The sequence below is a fragment of the Schistocerca serialis genome, chromosome 1 (genome assembly GCF_023864345.2).
Source record: "Schistocerca serialis cubense isolate TAMUIC-IGC-003099 chromosome 1, iqSchSeri2.2, whole genome shotgun sequence".
NCBI lineage: Eukaryota > Metazoa > Arthropoda > Insecta > Orthoptera > Acrididae > Schistocerca > Schistocerca serialis.
In genome coordinates, this window is record NC_064638.1 from 1,100,560,878 (window position 1) to 1,100,582,140 (window position 21,263).

The window sequence follows — 21,263 nt, forward strand, 5'->3', positions numbered from 1 at the left end:
GTTCTTATTTCAATTTCCAGGAGTGTAGATGGTGACCCGGAAAAGATATCCACAGACTGGCAACATGAATTTGTATTTCGTGGAACTGTTTCAGCGTCACGATCGGCCTCATCTTAATACAGCCGTCAGGCGTAATAACATGAGACTTGGGGGTGCGCTGATGACAGAAGGCAAGGGTCACATTTCAGTGGTGTCGATGGAGTCTATCACCAGAACGGGTTTCACTAGACATGGCCTGTACCTCAACAGGTATGGGAAGGGGAGGTTGGCAAAGCTTATAGGGGACAGCATAGGTGGGGGTGGTGGGATCACTCATGGGAAAATTCCTGTAGTAGTGGGTGTTAGAGGAGCTCCTTTTTTTAGATTGAAGTCAGCTGATAGGTATTCCTGCTTAAGGGAGGTCTCTCTAACACAGGAACCACTTTCGACAAAGTGTAGGTATCTGAGTAATGAGGGAATTAGTATATTTCATCAAAATATACAAGGTATTAGAGATAAAGTTAGTGAACTGCTTATAGATTTTGACTCTGAAATTATTGTTATATCTGAACACTTCTTAAATAAGGAGAAAATGCAGAGGGTTCCTTTGCCAGGATACAGGTTGGCTGGCAGCTTTTCTAGGAGCTCTTTTTGGTGTGTGGGAGTAGCCATGTATGTGAAAAACAGCATCCCATTTGAGTCAATTGATGTTTCAAAGTACTGCACTGAAAATATGTTTGAATGTTGTGCAGGTGTGGTTAAATTTAGTGGAGCTAAACTTCTAACTGTTGTTATTTATAGATTCTCAGACTCCAATTTCACAACATTTTTGCTAAAGCTAGAGGAACTTCTTGGTTCAGTTTATTGGAAATACAATTAGTTAGTTACATGTGGTGACTTCAATATTAATTGTATAAGTGACTGTGCAAGGAAAAGGATGCTGGTAGACCTCCTTAATTCATATAATCTTATGAAAACCGTATTCTTTCCAACGAGTGTGCAATGGAACAGTAGAAAAACCATAGACAAAATTTTTGTTCATTCCTCATTACTAGAAGGGCATTCCGTCAGCAAAAAGGGGTGGTGTGTACATAGTTCCGCGTAGTCAGCGCGTACACAACTTTCCCACTAGAGCGCGCCCCGCTAAGCACAACAGCGCAGGCACAGCGCTTGTCTGTCTCCGCACTACGAGATGGCGCTGCCTGAGAGACGGACCAAATTCTGCTTCCGCCGATCTGCGTATTAATATGTAATGCAACCAATGAGATTGCTGCTAACGTAAAACCTTTTCTCCTCGTGGATCATATGCGCGCAGTGATACCTGAAGGCGCGAGGTATTATAACGAGTGTACAGACCTCTGATTAGTCAGTCTGCATTAGTCTGCATTTGTCTGCACCAGTCTGTACCAGTCTGCATTAGTCTGTACCAGTAAATAGTCAAGTTTCAGTCCGCACCTAAGAAGATTATCATATTCCTGTACATAACCATGAAGATAAATGTATAAGCACTTTGTCAAGTATGAGAGATATGTGAGAATAAGATTAACGTACCAAGACCAAAGGAACTTCAGATTGTCAATTGTAAACAGCATCCAGAATCAAGTTACGTAATGTCTATGGTTTTTATTATTTTAATAAATGTGTGTGAAAATTAATCAAGTTCTGTTTAAAGCTGGTCAGCGTCAATCTGCTACTCTAAGCGTGCAAGTGGCATTTCTATCGTCTGACCTAATGGCAGAAGATAAACACGCCACGATAAGACCACGAGACATATTGCTGACACTTGCCTACTTCGTTAGAGCGACAAGTCAAATAATCTGATGGTGTGTGTACCGAAGGTCTTACAGTACGCACACCACAAGTTGAATGGCGTTTCAGATCATGATGCACGAATTTTAACTCTAAAAGATTTTTGTGCTGCAACACATGTTAAATATCGTTATCAACTTTTTAGGAAAGCTGATCCAGTTGCTGTAGATACCTTTGTAAACCTTATCAAGGAACAAGACTGGCAGGATGTTTATAGTGCTGATACAGTAGACGATAAATATAATGCTTTCCTCAAGACTTTTCTCGTGCTCTTTGAAAGTTGCTTTCCGTTAGTACATTCAAAACAAACAGGGTACTAGCACGGACAGGCAGCCTGGGTGGCTGACTATAGGGATAAGAATATCTTGTAGAACAAAGAGGCAATTGTATCAAAACGTTAGAAACAGTCAAAATCTAAATGCAGCAGCCCATTACAAACAGTACTGTAAGGTGCTTAAAAATGTTATTAGGAAGGCAAAAAGTATGTGGTATGCAGATAGAATAGCTAAGTCTCAGGATAAAATTAAAACCATACGGTCAGTCGTAAAGGAAGTGGCTGGTCTGCAGAGACTAGAATCAGTGCGTAGTGGAAATGTCAGTGTTACTGATAAGGTGCATATATGTACAATATTTAATAATCACTTTCTGAATATAGCAGGTGAACTAAATAGAAACCTAGTCCCAACAGGGAATCATATAGCGCTCTTAGAAAAAAGTGTCCAAGACTGTTACCTGAAATGCCCTCCATGATACTGACAAGAGGGAGATTGAGTTAATAATCAAATCACTGAAGACCAAGAACTCTCATGGATATGACAGGGTATCTAGCAGAATACTGAAGTATTGTTCCATGTATGTTAGCCCAGTACTTAGCCATATCTGTAACTTTTCCTTTAGGAGTGGTCGGTTTCCTGACCCATTAAAGTACTCGGTAGTGAAGCCACTTTATAAAAAGGGAGACAGGGATAATGTTGACAATTTTAGACCTATTTCTATGCCATCACATAATTTGCTGTCAAATGTACAGTTTGGTTTTAGAAATGGTTTAACAACTGAAAATGCTATATTCTCTTTTCTCGGTGGGGTTTTGGACAGATTAAATAAAAGGTTGCGAACGCTAGCTGTTTTCTTTGATTTAACGAAGGCTTTTGACTGTGTTGACCACAAAATATTACTGCAGAAGTTGGACCATTATGGAGTTAGGGGAGTAGCTTACAATAGGTTCGCCTCTTACTTTAAGAACAGAAAGCAGAAGGTAATTCTCCGCATTATTGAGAGTGGTAGTGATGTTCAGTCCCAGTGGGGCACTGTTAATTGGGGCGTTCCCCAAGGGTCAGTGCTGGGGCACTGCTCTTTCTTATTTATATAAATGATATGCCTTCTAGTATTACAGGTGATTCAAAAATATTTCTGTTTGCTGATGATACCAGCTTGATAGTGAAGGATCTTGTGTGTAATATTGAAACAGTATCAAATAATGTAGTTCATGAAATAAGTTAGTGGCTTGTGGAAAATAATTTGATGCTAAACCACAGTAAGACTCTGTTTTTACAGTTTCTAACTCACAATTCAACAAGAACCGATATTTTGATTTGACAGAATGGGCATATTATAAGCGAGACGGAACAGTTCAAGTTCCTAGACGTTCGGATAGATATTAAGCTGTTGTGGAGAGCCCATGTTCAGGATCTTGTTCAGAAACTAAATGCTGCTTTATTTACCATTAGAAAATTATCTGAAATAAGTGACAGTTCAACATGAAAAGCAGTCTACTTAGCATATTTTCATACGCTTATGTCGTATGGTATTATTTTGTGGGGTAATTCTTCTGATTCAAAAAGGGTATTTTTGGCTCAAAAACGCGCTGTTCGAGCTATATGTGGTGTAAGTTCGAGGACCTATTGTCGACCCCTATTCAGTAGTATGGGAATTCTGACACTGCCCTCACAGTATATATTTTCTTTAATTTAGTTTGTTGTTAGCAATATTAGCCTATTTCCAAGAGTTAGCAGCTTTCACTCAGTTAATACTAGGCAGAAATCAAATTTGCATGTGGAATGCACTTCCTTGACTCTTGTGCAGAAAGGAGTGCAGTATTCTGCTGCATCCATTTTCGATAAGCTACCACAAGAACTAAAAAATCTTAGAAGTAGCCCAAACACTTTTAAGGCTAAACTGAGAGTTTCCTCATGGCTCTTTCCTTCTATTCTGTCGAGGAGCTCCTGGAAGAGCTGAAAAATTAAGCAAATTCCAGTGTTACATTGTTGATTTTCTTTATTTAAACTTACAACTTGTCGCCTGAATATGTTTGTTATATTTCATTTTATCTGTTTCTACTATCGTGTTATAATTTCATGTACTGACATGTTCCATGACCATGGAGACTTCTCCTTCATTTGGTCCCATGGAACAATAAACAAATAAATAAACAATATGGAGAAAATCCTTGCATTAACGCGAAAGATATAAAACGCAGAATGATACTCGTAGAATTTGATATTAATATTTTGCGTGGTTTATTCTGAATATATATTATTTCTTCTCTGATGTCCCTCTCATACTGTTGTCAGTTGCCTCATAGTAAGAAAGGGTCAACACGACACATAGGAAATTAGTCCAAAGATGTTCCGTGCAACATCACCAAACACATTGAAGAAATAGCTAAAATCACAAAGGACATTCGTCTTAAAATATAACATATATCATTAACACAAAGTAAATATGGTCTAGGATATTAGACCGAATGATTTTTTTTAAGAGTGAGCACTAATGGTGTGACTGTACTACTACATATGTTACTAATCAGTGTTGTGTTACTACCCTGTTTTGTGATGTAAATTACAGTAACCCAGGGGGACAGTACGCAAGTAAACAAACTTTTAAAATTTGGCCTTTAGAGTCCACAACTATGGGGGAAAGATCATACGCTAAAATTCCCGTTTAGCAGTTCAACCATAACAATAACTGCAAACACCCTATGATTCTGTCCGTTCTACCTGATAAATCAGAAAACATCAGTGTTCTGCTCTGAAGGACCAATCGGGCTCGACCGTCCTTCGTGTCATCCTTTGCCGGTGGAGTCATGTAGATGCAGTATGGACGGGTGTGCTGTCACCACATCGTCTCCTGGCCATTGTTGGTTCACTAGTCCTTGGAGCAGCTGCTCCTTCATTGGCATCACGAGGCTGATGAGACTCAGTTCCCATTCTCCCACTGAGGAAATAATCTTGGCAACGCCAGGAATCGAACATACACGATGGTCACTAAACAAAGGAAGCGAGCTTCCTTTTCAGTGTTCCTTTCTAAGCTGTCTCTGCAGATAAACTTCTCATTGCTTATCTTATCTGTCCACCTAATTTTCAACATTCTTCTGTATCACCACATCCCAAACGTTTCTATGCTCTTCTTTCCCTGATTCCCCAAAGTCCGTTTTTCACTTTCATATAATGCTGTGCTTCAAACTTACAGTCTTATAAATTACTCGAACATCTACGACTGAATCAAAATCGTTTTAAAATACAGAGATCTATCTATTTTACATTAGGTTAACGAATCTAAAAGGTTTCAGAAGCATAGATTGCTGAAGAAAAAATAGACTGAACAGAAAATTGAGGCGATTAAAAGCAAAGGGGGAAAAAGTGACAAAATCAAGCTCTGAGAAAATGAGCTTCAAAGTTTGTAACAGATTTAAAATTCTATGTTCATTTGTTATGTTGCCTAATAACCCTCACTTGCAGTGATTATTAAAACAATATCAGTGAACTAAATTCAGAATGTTGTGCTCAGTAATGTTTTTACCAACTATCTAGTTAGCACTAATGGGGCCCTCTGTCTCTAAGAACGTCACTTACATCCGTTTTTCTTCTTTAATATCTCGTTGGAATGACGCACTACAATATAATTCAATAGTCTGTCCCATTTTTACGCATTGCATTAACCCATACAAATAAATTATTGATTATACATATAATACAGCGCACAAGGCTAATGAACAATCCGTGTTAAAAAAAAAAAAAAACAAACACAAGTTTTGAAACAAGTTCTTGGAACAACACACATACAAAAGATTCTATATGTTTGTGTAACGGAAAATACCTATTTCGAAACTCACAAAGCATCATCAGAAGGCACCACATCAACAGCAGATGGTGTGCTAGGCCCTCCACTTGCTGTGATCTGCTATATGGTTTGGAAAGAGATATTTTTGATATGCGCTTAAGATATGTATAGAATGGATGGTAAATTGGAAGCACAAATGGAAATAACTGCTGATATTATCTCTGTTATGGCATTGGTGACAGTATATTCAGTAATATCATCTTTGAACTTTGACGTCCTAGGTTTTTTCGTGTAATGTGACAACGTACCATCTAGTGAATGCCAGGCATAGCCAAGGCGCAACGGTATAGAAAGTGGATGCTTATGCCCTCTGTGGGGCAGAATCGAAGACAAAGCGAAAGTGTTTTCACCTGGTGGCAGCTAAATTAAAGAACGCTATGTGGGAGACAGTGTCTGGCTTGTGGTACTCTCTGACAGCGAAATAATAAAAGAATTAAACTAAGTAATATTGTTACGTGTAGTAAAAATATAAATGTAATATTACTTTAATATATGAAAATGACTGTAACTGAATATTGTAATGATATGGTATGTTTAACTGTAAATAGAGAACTTGGCATAATGTAAAATAATGTTTAGGTGTGAGGGGAATCCCTGAAATGAGCACAGTGTACAGCATGGCGCATAATATTGGCGATAGAAGTAGGTGGGCGTAGCTCTGAGGCAGAACAAGTGTTAAGTGGCGTCAAAGTGACTACCTGTGTATGCTAGAAACGTTGCTAACAGTCCATTTAGAACTGAGCTGAAAACAGATATGGACTTCGTTTATCGTATGGGTACAAGCTAAATGGACACTAAGGCTTGTAAGACGCGGTATTTCGACGGAGATGGGCTGTGAGCGGAAAAATAGTACGGCTTCCCGCTCTGAGGTACATGGCACTGCATGGTGCGATGCTATATTAATGACAACAAGTTGCTTGTGCCAACGGCGAGATGTGAAGGGACCAGTAGCCTCATCCAACAGCGTATGGTGATCTCAGTAACTGATGAGGTCCATTGGTGAGCTCACTTGGTAGCAACGAACTAGAAGTTACCTTACAAGAATATTATTATGAACAGTGGTTGTTATACCGACACCATTACCAGTACATTTATATTTTGTGAATCAGTTTGTGTAATAGTCAAACCAAGTTCTCTACAGTGTGTAAAGTTTGGAGGCAATAATAATTTTGTGGTTTAAATTGCATTCCCCGAGTGAAATCAATTATTTAAAGGAAATAGCTAATTATTACCCCATATCCAGTAATTTATATGTGTTGCAACATCAGTGAAAAGTTATGGCGCGTGAATATCGGCGTAGTTATATTACAAGAGAAAATAGTCGAAATTAACACCGAAATTGCCAGCAGACGCCGCTTCATGCAACGGATGGAAGATACCAGGTACTGTGCCACCTTAATTACTATCCAGTTCGATGTGGTGGCTTTTCAGTACATTACCATAGTCAAAAATTACTCGGTTCCGTCCGAGCAACGTGATTCTCAATTAGCGTTTTCAGTAACTATATTGACAAGCAGATCTATATAGTTCTTTAATTAAGCGTTCAAAGAAATTGCTTCCACCACAATACACATTGTGCCTTCAGCACAATGCAAGCTCAATAACATTAAATTCAGTAATTACAATTTGTATAGTTTACATTAACCTAAAACAAGTTCAAGTGTTTATCGTGTTTGCTTAAGTATTGTGAAACGATTTCAGGCTGTTGCATTGTTTTAAATGAATATGTCTTCCTGCTAGGCAATATCCAAAACACAGAGTTATGTGTTCCCTGTTCAGTCGCTTCAAAGAGATTATCAGTGCTACTAATAATCAAATATAGACGTAAAAATAAGTTTGTTACGCGCCATTATCATTATTTATTCCAAAAATTCCGTGTAGTAGTTGGATCGCCATATGATGTCTATTTCTATCCGCTTTCCGGAAGTTCGATGCCACATGGTCTAATAATAACACAGTAAATTCGGGTTGTGGCATCGCAATCGTCTTAGGTCAATGGAATCAAAATTTATGTCGAATAAAACGTTCTCGGGTTTCCAACCGCGTGAAGTGATTAAAATTACACGAGCTTTCACCAAGCATTCCTTCGCTCTTGTCACGTGGTATGCCCGCCAATAGGCTGCTGATAAGCCTCTGATATACACTAGCTACCGGCTGTGACGTCACTGATGCCCACGGCATCGCCATATACGGACGTATGTTGACTCGGCTTTCGACGTGCCTAATTCAACCGCGCAATCGATGGATGCCACGCCGTGCCAAGTTATAGGCCACCGTCTCTGTTTAGAGTTTTATTGGTGATTTTTATTTCGATGGCTTCTTTACTTACACTATTCCATAAGCTGTTTCCGCGAGCCACAACGATGTTTCGGAAAATTTCATCCAGTGTCTGTTTTATGAAGCATATTCAGCTAAAGCAGACTTGTCGGAGTAGCGTAGGCCATAGAGCATATTGTTTCTCCGACGTAAGGCTGGCCACACTCACAAAGTATCCTGTAGACCCCAGGTGTTCAGAGACCTGCTGCGTCTTTAACTGGTCTCATAATTGACGGATTTTTGAGAGAGGCCAGAAGATCTATTTGATCTTGTGTCGTCTCAGTAGGTGGCTTGTCTTCCCCGACACGGAGCCACAGAACGGCTCGCATCAATGGATTCTAGGACCTTGTAATTAGAGAAGCCATTGAAATAAAATTCACCGATAACACCCTAAATACTGGCGGTAGGCTGTAGCTCAGCGCGGCGTCGGATCCAGCGATCGCGCAATTGAAGCGCACCGTAAAAAACAGAGTAAACGAAAGGCTATGTATGATGCTGCCGCGGGCTCCAGTGAGAACACAGGCGGCGGCAAGTGGATATAAGGGCGTACCAGCAGCCCACTGGCAGACATACCACTGGGTGATGGCCAAACAGTGCTTGGCGAAAGCTCATGTAATTATAATCACTTGACGCGGGTGGAAAGCTGAGTACTTTTTACTTAATGTTACCACCGCGGGACTCTGCACTCTTACAAAATTCATGTCGTCATTGAGGCTAATCTTACAAAATATTGCATACAGTATTGGCCAGAAATCAGGAACCTGTGATCATCGGGTCGTCAGTGAGGTGTACTTTGACACTCCTCCAAAACTAAGAGATTTTTTTTTCTGATCCCTGCATTGTCGCTACTAAAGGCACTGAGGGTCATTCTACACTGAGAAAGGTGTTGTACATACCTCAGTAAAGCGTCACTTGATGTGTTCACCTTCTTCCACTCTTCTGTTTTAATGTTCTGAATGCAAAAACAGCTTCTAATCTGCCAAATGCTGGCACAATGCATGAAATCACCTGATCGCAACGTTTTACAAAATATTTAGAACCAAAGACACGTATGTGCACGTGTATCTCTTTGTATGCGAAAGGAAAACTATTGTATTTAAATAATTCTTCAAATAACCGCTAGGAAAAAGATAAAAGCACCTGATACACCCACATCCATATGCTACCTAATAGATTGGTTCTTCCACTGAAGTATGGTGCACATATCTCCAAATATTGGATTTTGCCACTTCCCTCTTTGCTTGCAGTTAACTCAGCTATGACCAGCAGATTCACAGCTCATAATTTATTATTTGGTAATAAACTAAACATTTGATTGAAACAATGTCCGTTAATTCATGCAGTGCTTGCGGGTCATACTTTTTGTCGTACGTCCTTCTGACATTCATTGTCGTGTTGCAAAATTGGGGTTTCAGTAAGCTCATTAAAATGTAGCGGAGTGGCATATTATGCACACTTCAGATACTATAATTATGGAGATGCTGCATCATTTTTGGTGCATCAGCACAGTAGTCGTCCCACATTAAAAGCCACAGCGATCTCCTTACCCAGATCTGTGCCACGATCTGCCCCTTTCGCTGTGTTATAATCACATCACTGAAACTCCACATCTGCATTTTGATGACGAATGATGGAAGAACGTACGACAGCACACCGACTTCTATAGTGGGGAATATGGTTCTGAAAGTGCTGCGTGTTTTAACTGACACTGTTTCAAGAAAATGGTCATTAACGTGCGCGTGTGTATATTTGGATTCGTTAACATTCAGAAATAGACTGCACACAAATGGTTCAAAAAAAATGGTTCAAATGGCTCTGAGCACTATGCGACTTAACTTCTGAGGTCATCAGTCGCCTAGAACTTAGAACTAATTAAACCTAACTAACCTAAGGACATCACACACATCCATGCCCGAGGCAGGATTCGAACCTGCGACCGTAGCGGTCACGCGGTTCCAGACTGAAGCGCCTTTAACCGCACGGCCACACCGGCTGGCTGCACACAAATGCAGTGTTTTAGAGATAAGTCTACATGTGCATACAAACTCCGCCACCCTCGACCTTACCCATCCCCCCTGTTCCTGTTCCTGTCGCAAGTGTTGAGAGGAAGTAACAATTGCTGGTATGGAAACGTCTGCACTCGAATTTCTCTAGCTTTACCTTCATGATTTTTTCCACGAGATATACATAGGAGGAAGCACTATATTGGTTGACTCTTCTAGGAGCGTACGCTCTCTGAATTTTCACAGTAAACCACGTCGTGATGCCCAACGCCTTTGTCGTACCGTCGGCCACTGTAGCTGCTTGACCATCCCTGTGATACTTCATGCTTGCTAAACGAATCTGTAACAAATACCGCTGCTCTTCTTTGGACCTTCAACATTTCATCAACCAGTCCTAATGGCCCCAAAATGACGATCATGACTCAAGTAGCGGTCTAACAAAGGTGTTGAAAGCTATCTCCTTCCTGCGTGGATAACACTTTCTGAGTATTATGGCATATTCCCTTCCTACGACTAAATTTGTGTGGTCGTTCTACTTTAAACAGCTCTGTACGCATACTGATTGGTATGTAACGCTGCTGTCCCAGCATTGGTACTTCTCTAAGATAATTTTCAATAAACAAGATCCTTGCAGTGGACTCTATGATCATCACGGAAGTGTGAAGTAGTGTGTTCTGTTACAACGACGGACAGTGGGCGCCTGACCTGAACTGTATGATGGTGTTTCCGGCGCGGCCGGTGGAGCTGACGAAGCTCATGAAGCACTGCAGCGCCAGGAAGAGGCCGAAGCTGGCGGCGCAGTCCACGGCGCATGCGCCCTCCACGGCGCGACCGCTGCCAGGGATGCAGGCGCAGCCGCCGTACACCTGCAGAGAACAAGTCACAAGTGTGCATCAACCACTACCCTACAGTATCAAAGCGCCCCACACATCTGCCATCAAACGAATATGGAAATGTCACTAAGGCGCCACTCAGTTCTCTGTGTTTACTACAAGAAACTTGTTTATGCCCAGTCGGGTGAGAACCGTTGTTACAGCTAGACGTGGTACGTCTTTGAACTAAATTTCCCAACCTCTAGAAAAAGCGTTTTAAATGAAAAAGTTGTGCAAAATGTTCGAAATCTTGAGAAAAATAGCCGTAAGGCGGTTGAAAATAGGGAAAGACGGGTGATATACAATATGCACCAAGAGGGAATAAGAAGAGTGTAAGACCAAGAATGAAGTCCACAGATTAAAAAGGATGTAACGTGGGGATATAGTCTTTCGCCCTGCTGTTCAATCTGTACGTCGAAGAAGCAATAACGGAAATAAAAGAAAGCCGCTCGGGATTAGCCGAGCGATCTAGGGCGCTGCAGTCACGGACTGTGTGGCTGGTCCCCGCGGAGGTTGGAGTCCTCCCTCGGGCATGGGTGAGTCTGTTTGTCCTTAGGATAATTTAGGTTGAGTAGTGTGTAAGGTTAGAGACTGGTGACCTTAGCAGTTAAGTCCCATAAGATTTCACACACATTTATATTTCTTTTAAATAAAAGAAAGGTCAAAGAGAGGGATTAAAAAGCAAGGTGAAACGATATCAGTGTTAAGATTCGCTATGATATTGCTATTCCCAGTTGTAAAGGTTCTTTATTTGCGAAACCATTACCACCCTCCTACCCAATTTTTCGATACCGTAGATTAATGAATATTTTTCTATGTAATGTCTCATATTTTTCACTCTATTCAAATTTCATTTTTATATGTATGTACGTCGATATTTTGAGATGTTGAAATCAATATAATATCTAGTGTGAATATCTTTGTACTTATTGTTATCTTTGATGGTGGCTTGTGACTTTTGCCGTGGAAGCGTACACAGCAGTCAAGTTTTTGTGTTGAATATGAACAGTCTTGACTTTGTGTTGGAAATGAAAAGATGAGTCTGAGTTGTGGACAGTGAAAAATGTTGTGAGTTTTATTAAGAGCAGTAACGGCTGCTAAACTTTATGATGAAGTAATGTTTTGGACATGCGAAAGTATAAAAAGTTTAATAAATGTGAATTTCTGTGAAAAGTGAGTGTGAAGAATTTTTTCAAGTGACCATTGTTTAAAAAAGTATGAAGCACGTTGCAATGAAAAACATAAATCATCAAATTTATCCTGAAAGATTGTCTTAGTAAGTTCAAGTCGGCGTAGTTAACATCCGAGTGCCTTTCGCACCAACAGCGATAGTGATGCTACCTAGACAACAATTTTAATTACGAGCCAAAGTCAGAGCGAGGTCGTCGTTGGATTGCAAATACAAGATAAGAGATATTATTCAGGGTGTATACGACCTGGGACAACCGGGAAATCCGGGAAAAACCCGGGAATTTTTTCATCCGGGAGAAAACCGGGAAAAACCCGGGAATTTTTCGTAATTCCGGGAATTTTTCATTCTTTTAGCTTTCAGTTAAATTTTTGTAATTTTGACTGGTAAAATTGATTCTCTAGCAAAATGCTACTGTATCCTGCTACTGGAGAATGATACTGCAGCAATAAAATATAAAAGACAGGAAAAAAATAAAACTTTAGTGGCAAAGGAAATGCGCAATTTACAACAACAAAACACCGTGCACGCACAAGCGTTTGCAAATAGCAAAAATATGTCAAAAGGCCGTAAGGTGAAGACTATGTCTTTGTTCGTAACAATAAACTGCATGCTGTGAGCATGACGTCACAACTAGCCACATTAGGACTGTTTGACCACTTCAAAAAAATGGCTCTGAGCACTATGGGACTCAACTGCTGAGGTCATTAGTCCCCTAGAACTTAGAACTAGTTAAAACTAACTAACCTAAGGACATCACAAACATCCATGCCCGAGGCAGGATTCGAACCTGCGACCGGAGCGGTCCTGCGGTTCCAGACTGCAGCGCCTTTAACCGCACGGCCACTTCGGCCGGCTGACCACTTCAAGTGTGGCTGTTAGCTGTATGGGCAGTAGCAGCAAACAGCCAGATGCACACGAGAAAAATTTTTCCCGCGCGCCCTAGTTGCCAGATTCGCGCATACGCAGAGTTGTCTGAGTTGTAGTGGGGTAGTTTTAGTCTACACGTGACCCGTGTTTGCGTTAAGTGACGTTTAGTGTTTTCGCTGCTTCTCTTGGTTTACAGCTCCCACGTCAAATGAAAACAAAACGGATTTCTGTGGCTGGGAGCTATCAAGGGAATCAAAATACATTCACATAATTACGGAGGGCAAAAATATGTTATTAGTTTCAGTTTTCTTATTTAATTTTATTTCCAAGTTATTATCAGTCTAACATTAATCGCCTTGTAGAACAGTGAAGTTACTTTTGCAAGTTTGCTAAAGAAATTGGACTTTATTAATCTTTCCGCTGAGGCAGCCATTTTATTGGAAACGAAGTGTTTCATTCCAAAGTATTTGCTAGTTCCAACTGTTTGCTGAATTTCAAGTGCACGTTATCATATTCTGCCATGTATGACATTATGCCATAATAAACAACCAAAAATGAGATCGTAGAGTATCAGATGGGACCTCATTCATTGTGAATCTGGAAAACACCAATGTGCACTTCAAGCCGAATTATGCATTGTAGTATGGTTTACGAAATCACGATGCCCTTGTGAGTATCTTCTGATGCCCTGTTTCTTTTATGGTGTCATGTAAGCTCTCTTAGTGCTTTATGCATACGAACATGCGGGCTTCCTACACCATTGCAGCTGCGCACGCGCAATAATGCCTGTTTTCTGGCGCTCTCTGGCAACTGCTAAATCGAACCTATTTCTAACAGTCTCCGGATAGTATTGCGAACGGTGGTTCGAAAAGCGTTACTTTCAAAGTAAATTTCTTTTTACGCAAGATGAATTATGTTACGTGCGAGAAAGTGGGAGGAATTTCTAAATCACAGAGCGTTTAAAACTGAACACTCTGAGGACCAGCTACTTACAAGAATTTCGAGCCCTGACATTTACGTCATAATTTTAAATTTACTGGCACGTTTGTGTGATGTACCTTAAAGTATAAAACACGAAAAAAAGATCAATATTACATGTGAAGGCTTAGCTTCTGTTGTAGCTTGTTAATCGTAGAGACCAATGTTATAGGTGAAAGCTTAGCTTTTCTAGTAGCTAAAGTATGTATATTAATGTAAACCTTTAACTTTTCGTCTTTGTGTGGTCGCGCTACGTAACCAGTGATCTTCCTATTGGCTGAGTATAACATGTGTCCTATGCTATGAATATCTGCTGTCATCGGCTGGCAAGATCACGTGGCATGAGATATGATTGGCTTACAAAAGGACATCGCAACCGCGATTTCAACGCTCCGGAAACTAACGCGCTATGTTTGGTGCAATTCGAATTTATACTTTCGTAATACGAAAATATGCAGCGTATATGTAGCTGCAAATGAAAGTACTTTCCAAAACTTCTCTCCTTTTTTTTCCGGGAACTTCTACGCGAGTGTGTGTAACGTTAAGCATTCAAAGTATTGGTAAGTTTTACAGTTCCGAGAGAAAATCTACGGAAAACGCACTGTCACTTAGCACGGAAAAAGTGTATTTTCGCCCGGGAAAAAGCATATTTTTTAAACGGAATATCCGGGAAAAATTCGAGAATAATCCGGGAATTCTTTTTCCTTGTCCCCGTATACACCCTGTTATTGTTAATTTTTTTCATTGACTGTGATCAATTGATGTAGCAATACCTGCCACATTAAAGACCTTTTAGTTGCGCAATAAAAAGATCATACTTTGAGTGCGCGACGTGGTTCAAAAAACCAATCGACTGTTAATGGAGGTATAGTTATACAGTGAAAGTGAAGAAGAATTTCAGGAACTGTTGAATGGAATGAACAATCTAATGCGTACAGACTATGGATTGAGTGTAAATCGAAAGAAAGATGGAAGTAACGAGAAGTAGTAGAAATGCGTTTAGCGGTAAACTTAACATCATAATTGGAGACCGTGAAGTGAATAGATTCTGTTACCTTGGAAGCAGAAAAATCAATGACGGGGACATAAAAAGCAGGACACAGCAAAGACAAAGAGGCCATTCCTGGTCCCACAGGTCTGCTAATGCAATGGTAAATAGCTGAAATTAGGACGACGAGAAACTTAACATCATAATCGATGATCACGAAACAGACGAAGTTAAGGAATTTTGCTTCCTAGGCAGATATATAACCCATGACGGATGGAGCAAGGAGGACATAAAAAACAGACTAGCACTGGCGAAAAGGGTATGCCTGGCCAAAGAATGTCTTCTAGTATGAAACATGTCTCAATTTGAGGAAGACATTTCTGAGAATGTTTGGAGTACAGAATTGTATCGTAGTGGACTGTGGGAAAACCGCAACAACACAGAATCGAAGCATTTGACATGTGGTGCTACAGAAGGATCTTGTAAATTAGGTGGACTGGTGAGATAAGAAATGTAGAGGTTCTCCGCAGAATTGGCGAGGAAAGTAATATACGGAAAATACTGTCAAGAAGAAGGCACAGTATCAAGTGAAGCAACTTAAATCACTTAAGAAAAGCAAGTATTGTGGTCCAGACTGTATATCAATTAGGTTTCTTTCGGAGTATGCTGATGCATTAGCTCCACACTTAACAATCATATACAACCGTTCGCTCGACGAAAGATCCGTAACAAAAACTGGAAAGTTGCACAGTTCACACCAATATTCAAGAAAGGTAGTATGAGTAATCCACTAAACTACAGGCCCATATCGTTAACGTCGATGTGTAGCAGGATTTTAGAACATATATTGTGTTCGAACAGGCCGGCCGAAGTGGCCGTGTGGTTCTAGGCGCTACAGTCTGGAGCCGAACGACCGCTACGGTCGCAGGTTCGAATCCTGCCTCGGGCATGGATGTGTGTGATGTCCTTAGGTTAGTTAGGTTTAATTACTTCTAAGTTCTAGGCACTGATGACCTCAGAAGTTAAGTCGCATAGTGCTCAGAGCCATTTGAGCCATTTGTGTTCGAACATCATGAATTATCTCGAAGAAAACGGTCTATTGACACACAGTCAACATGGGTTTAGAAAACATCGTTCCCGTGTACACAGCTAGCTCTTCATTCACACGAAGTGTTGAGTGCTGTTGACAAGGGATTTCAGATCGATTCCGTATTTCTGGATTTACGGAAGGCTTTTGACACTGTACTACACCAGCGGCTCGTAGTGAAAATGCGTGCTCATAGAATATCGTCTCTGTTAACTGACGGGATTTGTTATTTCCTGTCAGAGAGGTCACAGTTCTTAGTAATTGACGGAAAGTCATCGAGTAAAACAGAAGTGATTTCTGGCGTTCCCCAAGGTAGTGTTATAGGCCCCTTGCTGTTCCTTATTTATATAAACGATTTGGGAGACAATCTGAGCAGCTGTCTTCGGTTGTTTGCAGATGGCGCTGTCGTTTATCGACTAATAAAGTCATCAGAAGATAAAAAAAAACTGCAAAACGACTTAGAAATAATATCTGAATGGTGCGAAAAGTGGCAGTTGACACTGAATAAGTGTGAGATCTTCCACATGAGTGCTAAAAGGAACTCGTTAAACTTCGGTTCACGATAAATCAGTCTAATATAACTAAATACATAGGTATTACAATCACAAACAACTTAAATTGGAAGGAACACATAGAAAATGTTGTGGGGAAAGTTGCACTGCGTTTTATTAGCAGGACACTTACAAAATGTAACAGACCTAGTAAGCAGACTGCCTACACTACGCTTGTCCGTCCTATTTTAGATTACTGCTGCGCGGTGTGGGATCCTTTCCAGATAGGACTAACGGAATCGAAAAAGTTCAAAGAAGGGCAGCACGCTTCGTATTAACGCGAAATATGGGAGAGAGAGTCACAGAAATGATACGGGATTTGGGCTGGAAATAGTTAAAAGAAAGGCGTTTTTCGTTGCGACGGAATCTTCTCACGAAATTCCAATCACCAACTTACTCCTCGGAATACGATAATATTTTGTTGACACGGACCTACAAAGGGAGGAACGATCACCACGATAAAATAAGGGAAATCAGAGCTCGTACGGAAAGATATAGGTGTTCATTCTTTCCGCGCGCTATATGAGATTGGAATAATAGAGAATTGTGTAGGTGGTTCGATGAACCCTCTGCCAGGCACTTAAATGTGATTTTTATAGTATCGATGTAGATATAGATGTAGGTGTAGACATGTGTTAACAAATCAGGGAATGACCTCCATGGTACTGGCGCTGCAAAGTGTTGAATCCGTAGAGGAAGACACAGATTGGGATACACCCAGCGAATAATTGAGGACGTAGCTTGCAAGTGCTACTCTGAGATGAAAAGGTTGTCACACGAGATGAATTCGTGGAGGGCCACATCAGACCAGTCAAAAGACTCATGATAAAAAAATCCCAGAAAATAAAACTGAAGATCTATTGCATGACAATAATTTTGGCTTTCGGAAAGGTGAAGGCCCAAGAAAGACAGTTCTGACGTTGCGATTGATAATATAAGCAAGACTTAAGAAAAATTGAGACACGGTCATAGGGTTTGTCGAGTTGGAAAAGGCGATCGACAATGTAATGCAAGATGTTAGAAATTCTGAGCAAAACAGGATTAAGCCAAAGGGAAAGACCGGTAATATACAATATGTACGGGAACCAAGCCGGAAAAATAACATGAAAAATAAGAACGATAGGTTGGGATTAGAAATGGTTTGAAGGATGTAGTCTTTCGCACCTGCTGGTCAGTCTGTACTTCGAAGAAGCAACGACGGGAATGAAAGGGAGATTCAGGAGTAGGATTAAAATCCAGATTGAAAGATATCACATATAATATTAGCTGATGATATTGCGTCCTGAGAGGAAGTGAAGAAGAGTTACAGGATCTGTTGAATGGAGAGAATAGTCCCATAAGCACACACTACGGACTGAGAGTAAACAGAAAAAAGGTGAAAGTAACGAGAAGTAGCAGACATGAGATAAGCAATAAATTTAACATCAGAATTGGAGACCACGAAGTGAAGGGGCTCTGCTACCTTGGAAGCAGAATTCCCATGATGGGGACATAAAAATCAGGAGATTGCACAGGCAAACAGGGCATTCCTGGCCCAATAAGTCTGCTAGTAACAAACATTGTTCTTAATTTCTGAGAATGTATGTTTAGAGCACAGCATTGTATGGTGGTCAAGCAAGGACTGCGAGAAAACCAGAAACGAAGAGAATCGAAGCGTTTGAGTTGTGGTGCGATAAGAAAATGTTGATAATTAGGTGGACTGATAAGATAAGGAATGAGGACGTTCTTCGGAGAATGAGCGAAGAAACAAACATACGTAAAACTGTGGCAAATAGAAGAAACACGACGATAGAGCATGTGTTAAGACATCAGGGAATTACCTCCATGCTACTAGAGGGAGCTCTAAAGGGTAAAAACTGTAGGGTAGATGTTGGAATACATCCAACAAGTAATCGTAAAAGTGGGATAAAAGTGCTTCACTGCGATAGAGAGGTTAGCACAAGAGAGGAATTCGTGGCTGGCTGCATCGAATCAATCAGAATACTGACGAGTGAAAACTCCTACAAATTTAATCAGCTATGTTTCACCTATAATGGATACACGTAATAAGTAATGTTTCCCTCCTGGTGTTGTAATTTGCTGTCTAGCATTCTATATTGTCTTGGAACACTAGTAAAAATCTCATTAATAATAGATAATCAGCAATGTATTCATGGTGCACTGCATCAAAGCGAACGATTCTTCATCATTGTGACAGTCCCTGTAGATAATGTCCACATCGTGTTGAAATTCAGGTTTTCAATTTAATTTTCAAATCCAGACGTTCTTGGGAACATTTTTTTTTTTTTTTTTTAAATTTGCTGTGCAGGCGTTAAGGTAAGCGCTATCTAAGTGCGGACTTTACATATGTCTTAATGTGTACTATTTACTGATTGCGCCGGCCGGTGTGGCCGTGCGGTTCTAGGCGCTTCAGCCTGGAACTGCGTGACCGCTACGGTCGTAGGTTCGAATCCTGCCTCGGACATGGATGTGTGTGATGTCCTTAGGTTAGTTAGGTTTATGTAGTTCTAAGTTCTAGGGGACTGATGACCTCAGATGTTAAGTCTCATAGTGCTCAGAGCCATTTGAACCATTTTTTGTTAGTTGTTATTTCAGGTTACTACTTAATGTAATTTAATTGTAAGATAAATTACGAAAAATGTCGTTTAGAAATATTTTGAAATATACAGTGGTAATTATATTGTCATTTGTTATACATAGCTCAAATTTCTCGTGGCGGAGAAGGAAACCTCGTGATGGCTGGGTGTTGTGTGCTGTCCTTAGGTTAGTTAGGTTTATGTAGTTCTAAGTTCTAGGGGACTGATGACCATAGATGTTAAGTCCCATAGTGCTCAGAGCCATTTGAACCATTTTTTTGGAGAGGGAAAAGGAAAGAGGTATGTACCAAAGCCTTACTTTGTCTTTTATTCTTATCTTATTACACTTGATCAACAACTGATTTGTCCACAGATACAATAATACCGTTCAATACGTGCATATTTATCGAATACTCGGTTTAATTAAAATATTTTGGGATGCACAAATGTTTTTGCGAAACGAAGATATATAAAAATATTTAAACTAACAAGAAATCCCTAATCCATCTTAAACCCAATGAAATATTTCGTTTTTGTAATAGGTTCTTCAGTTTTGAAAAATAATTTGAAACGAAACATCCAGATATGAGGCACATCGGAAAGTAAGGTTCGATTAGGCGCGAAATAGAAACCACTGCGAAAATCCAGTGGAACTTTGCACATTTCTATTGGGCAGTGTCTTTAGTGTGCCTGTCGATCGCTTCACTTCGCTCTTTTCAGTTCAGTGCGCAAAGTGATCACGTAGAAATGCCTAAAACAACAGTGTCTCCCGCCAAGTATGTGGATCTGGTGAGCGATTTCGCCTGAAACTATGCAGCCCACATAACATAACATGCATTTCTTTCTTGAAGACAATTTTCAGTCGCATTCTGCAGGGGCAATGAAGACGCTCCTGGAGCCTTTTCGGTGGGAAGTGTTTGATCATTCACAATAGAGCCCTTAATTGGCTCCCTCCGTTCATCATCTCTGCTTACTTGAACCGCTGGCTACCAAGACAACATTTTGGCACAAACAACGAAAGGCAGACCAGCGTAGAGAATTGGCGGATAGCACAGGCTGCTGCTTTCTGTGACGAGAGTACTGGAAAGTTTATACAACGCCGCGACAAATGTCTAAGTCGGAACGGTGACTATTCGCAGAGGTAGCTGGAACATGTTGCGAGTAAAAAACTTTTGATTTTCACTGTGGTTTTCATTTCGTGAACGATCGGACCTTACTTTCTGAACAGCCCTTGTAAATTCCAAGCAGTTGACAAAGATACAGCCGCTGCGTGCATGCATCTTCTTTAGCCTTCCCCAGTAGAAGTTCCTCTTCAACATCGACAACAAAGAAGTTCACTATGTCAGAATCGTTTGAAATATTACTGTTTTGGTATGTAAACGATGTAATAGACAACGAACATTATCTGTCGCAGATAGTACTTGATCTGCAAGACTCCTAGAACAAGCTTTAACCCGCTGTTAAATGCCAAACCGTCCTGACATCTATGATAGATTTTATGAAAAAATAAAATGAAATATATCATGTTCTCTAACGCCTTCTGTAACCTATAATATATTGACGTCTTTGCATAACATTGCTAACTTCCTGAGTTTGAGAGCTTACTTCTCTCCCAGATTTCAGCTGGAACACGGAGTTCTCGCGATGGAGCCTTTTTTAGGTTCAGACTTGAGAAAATGTAGGAAAGGAGTTAAATACCATTGCAGTTGGCTGGGATATTGACAAAATCAAATCACATTTACCTATTCATGAGAATGACGCTAATGTGGTATAACGCACTGGAGCGGCTAAGTTTGATTCTGCTAGATGTTTCATCCATTCGCGTCAGAGCTTGTAACGGAGTCATTGTTGTTGCAGCCCGAAGTAGGAGGAATGGTCGCTACTGATTAATGTCTGTTAACCACTTCAGTTATTCGAGCTTAGATC

General features: G+C 40.4%; 1 protein-coding gene across 1 annotated transcript in view; it reads right to left on the reverse strand.

The window, feature by feature from the left end:
* The window catches only part of LOC126455674 (solute carrier organic anion transporter family member 74D-like), a 238,356-nt gene that overhangs the window by 28,252 nt on the left and 188,841 nt on the right, over positions 1-21,263 (reverse strand). The window contains exon 12 of the mRNA XM_050091445.1: positions 10,932-11,092. Within this exon, the coding sequence (XP_049947402.1) occupies positions 10,932-11,092 (161 nt within the window). The remainder of the gene's footprint in view (positions 1-10,931; positions 11,093-21,263) is intronic.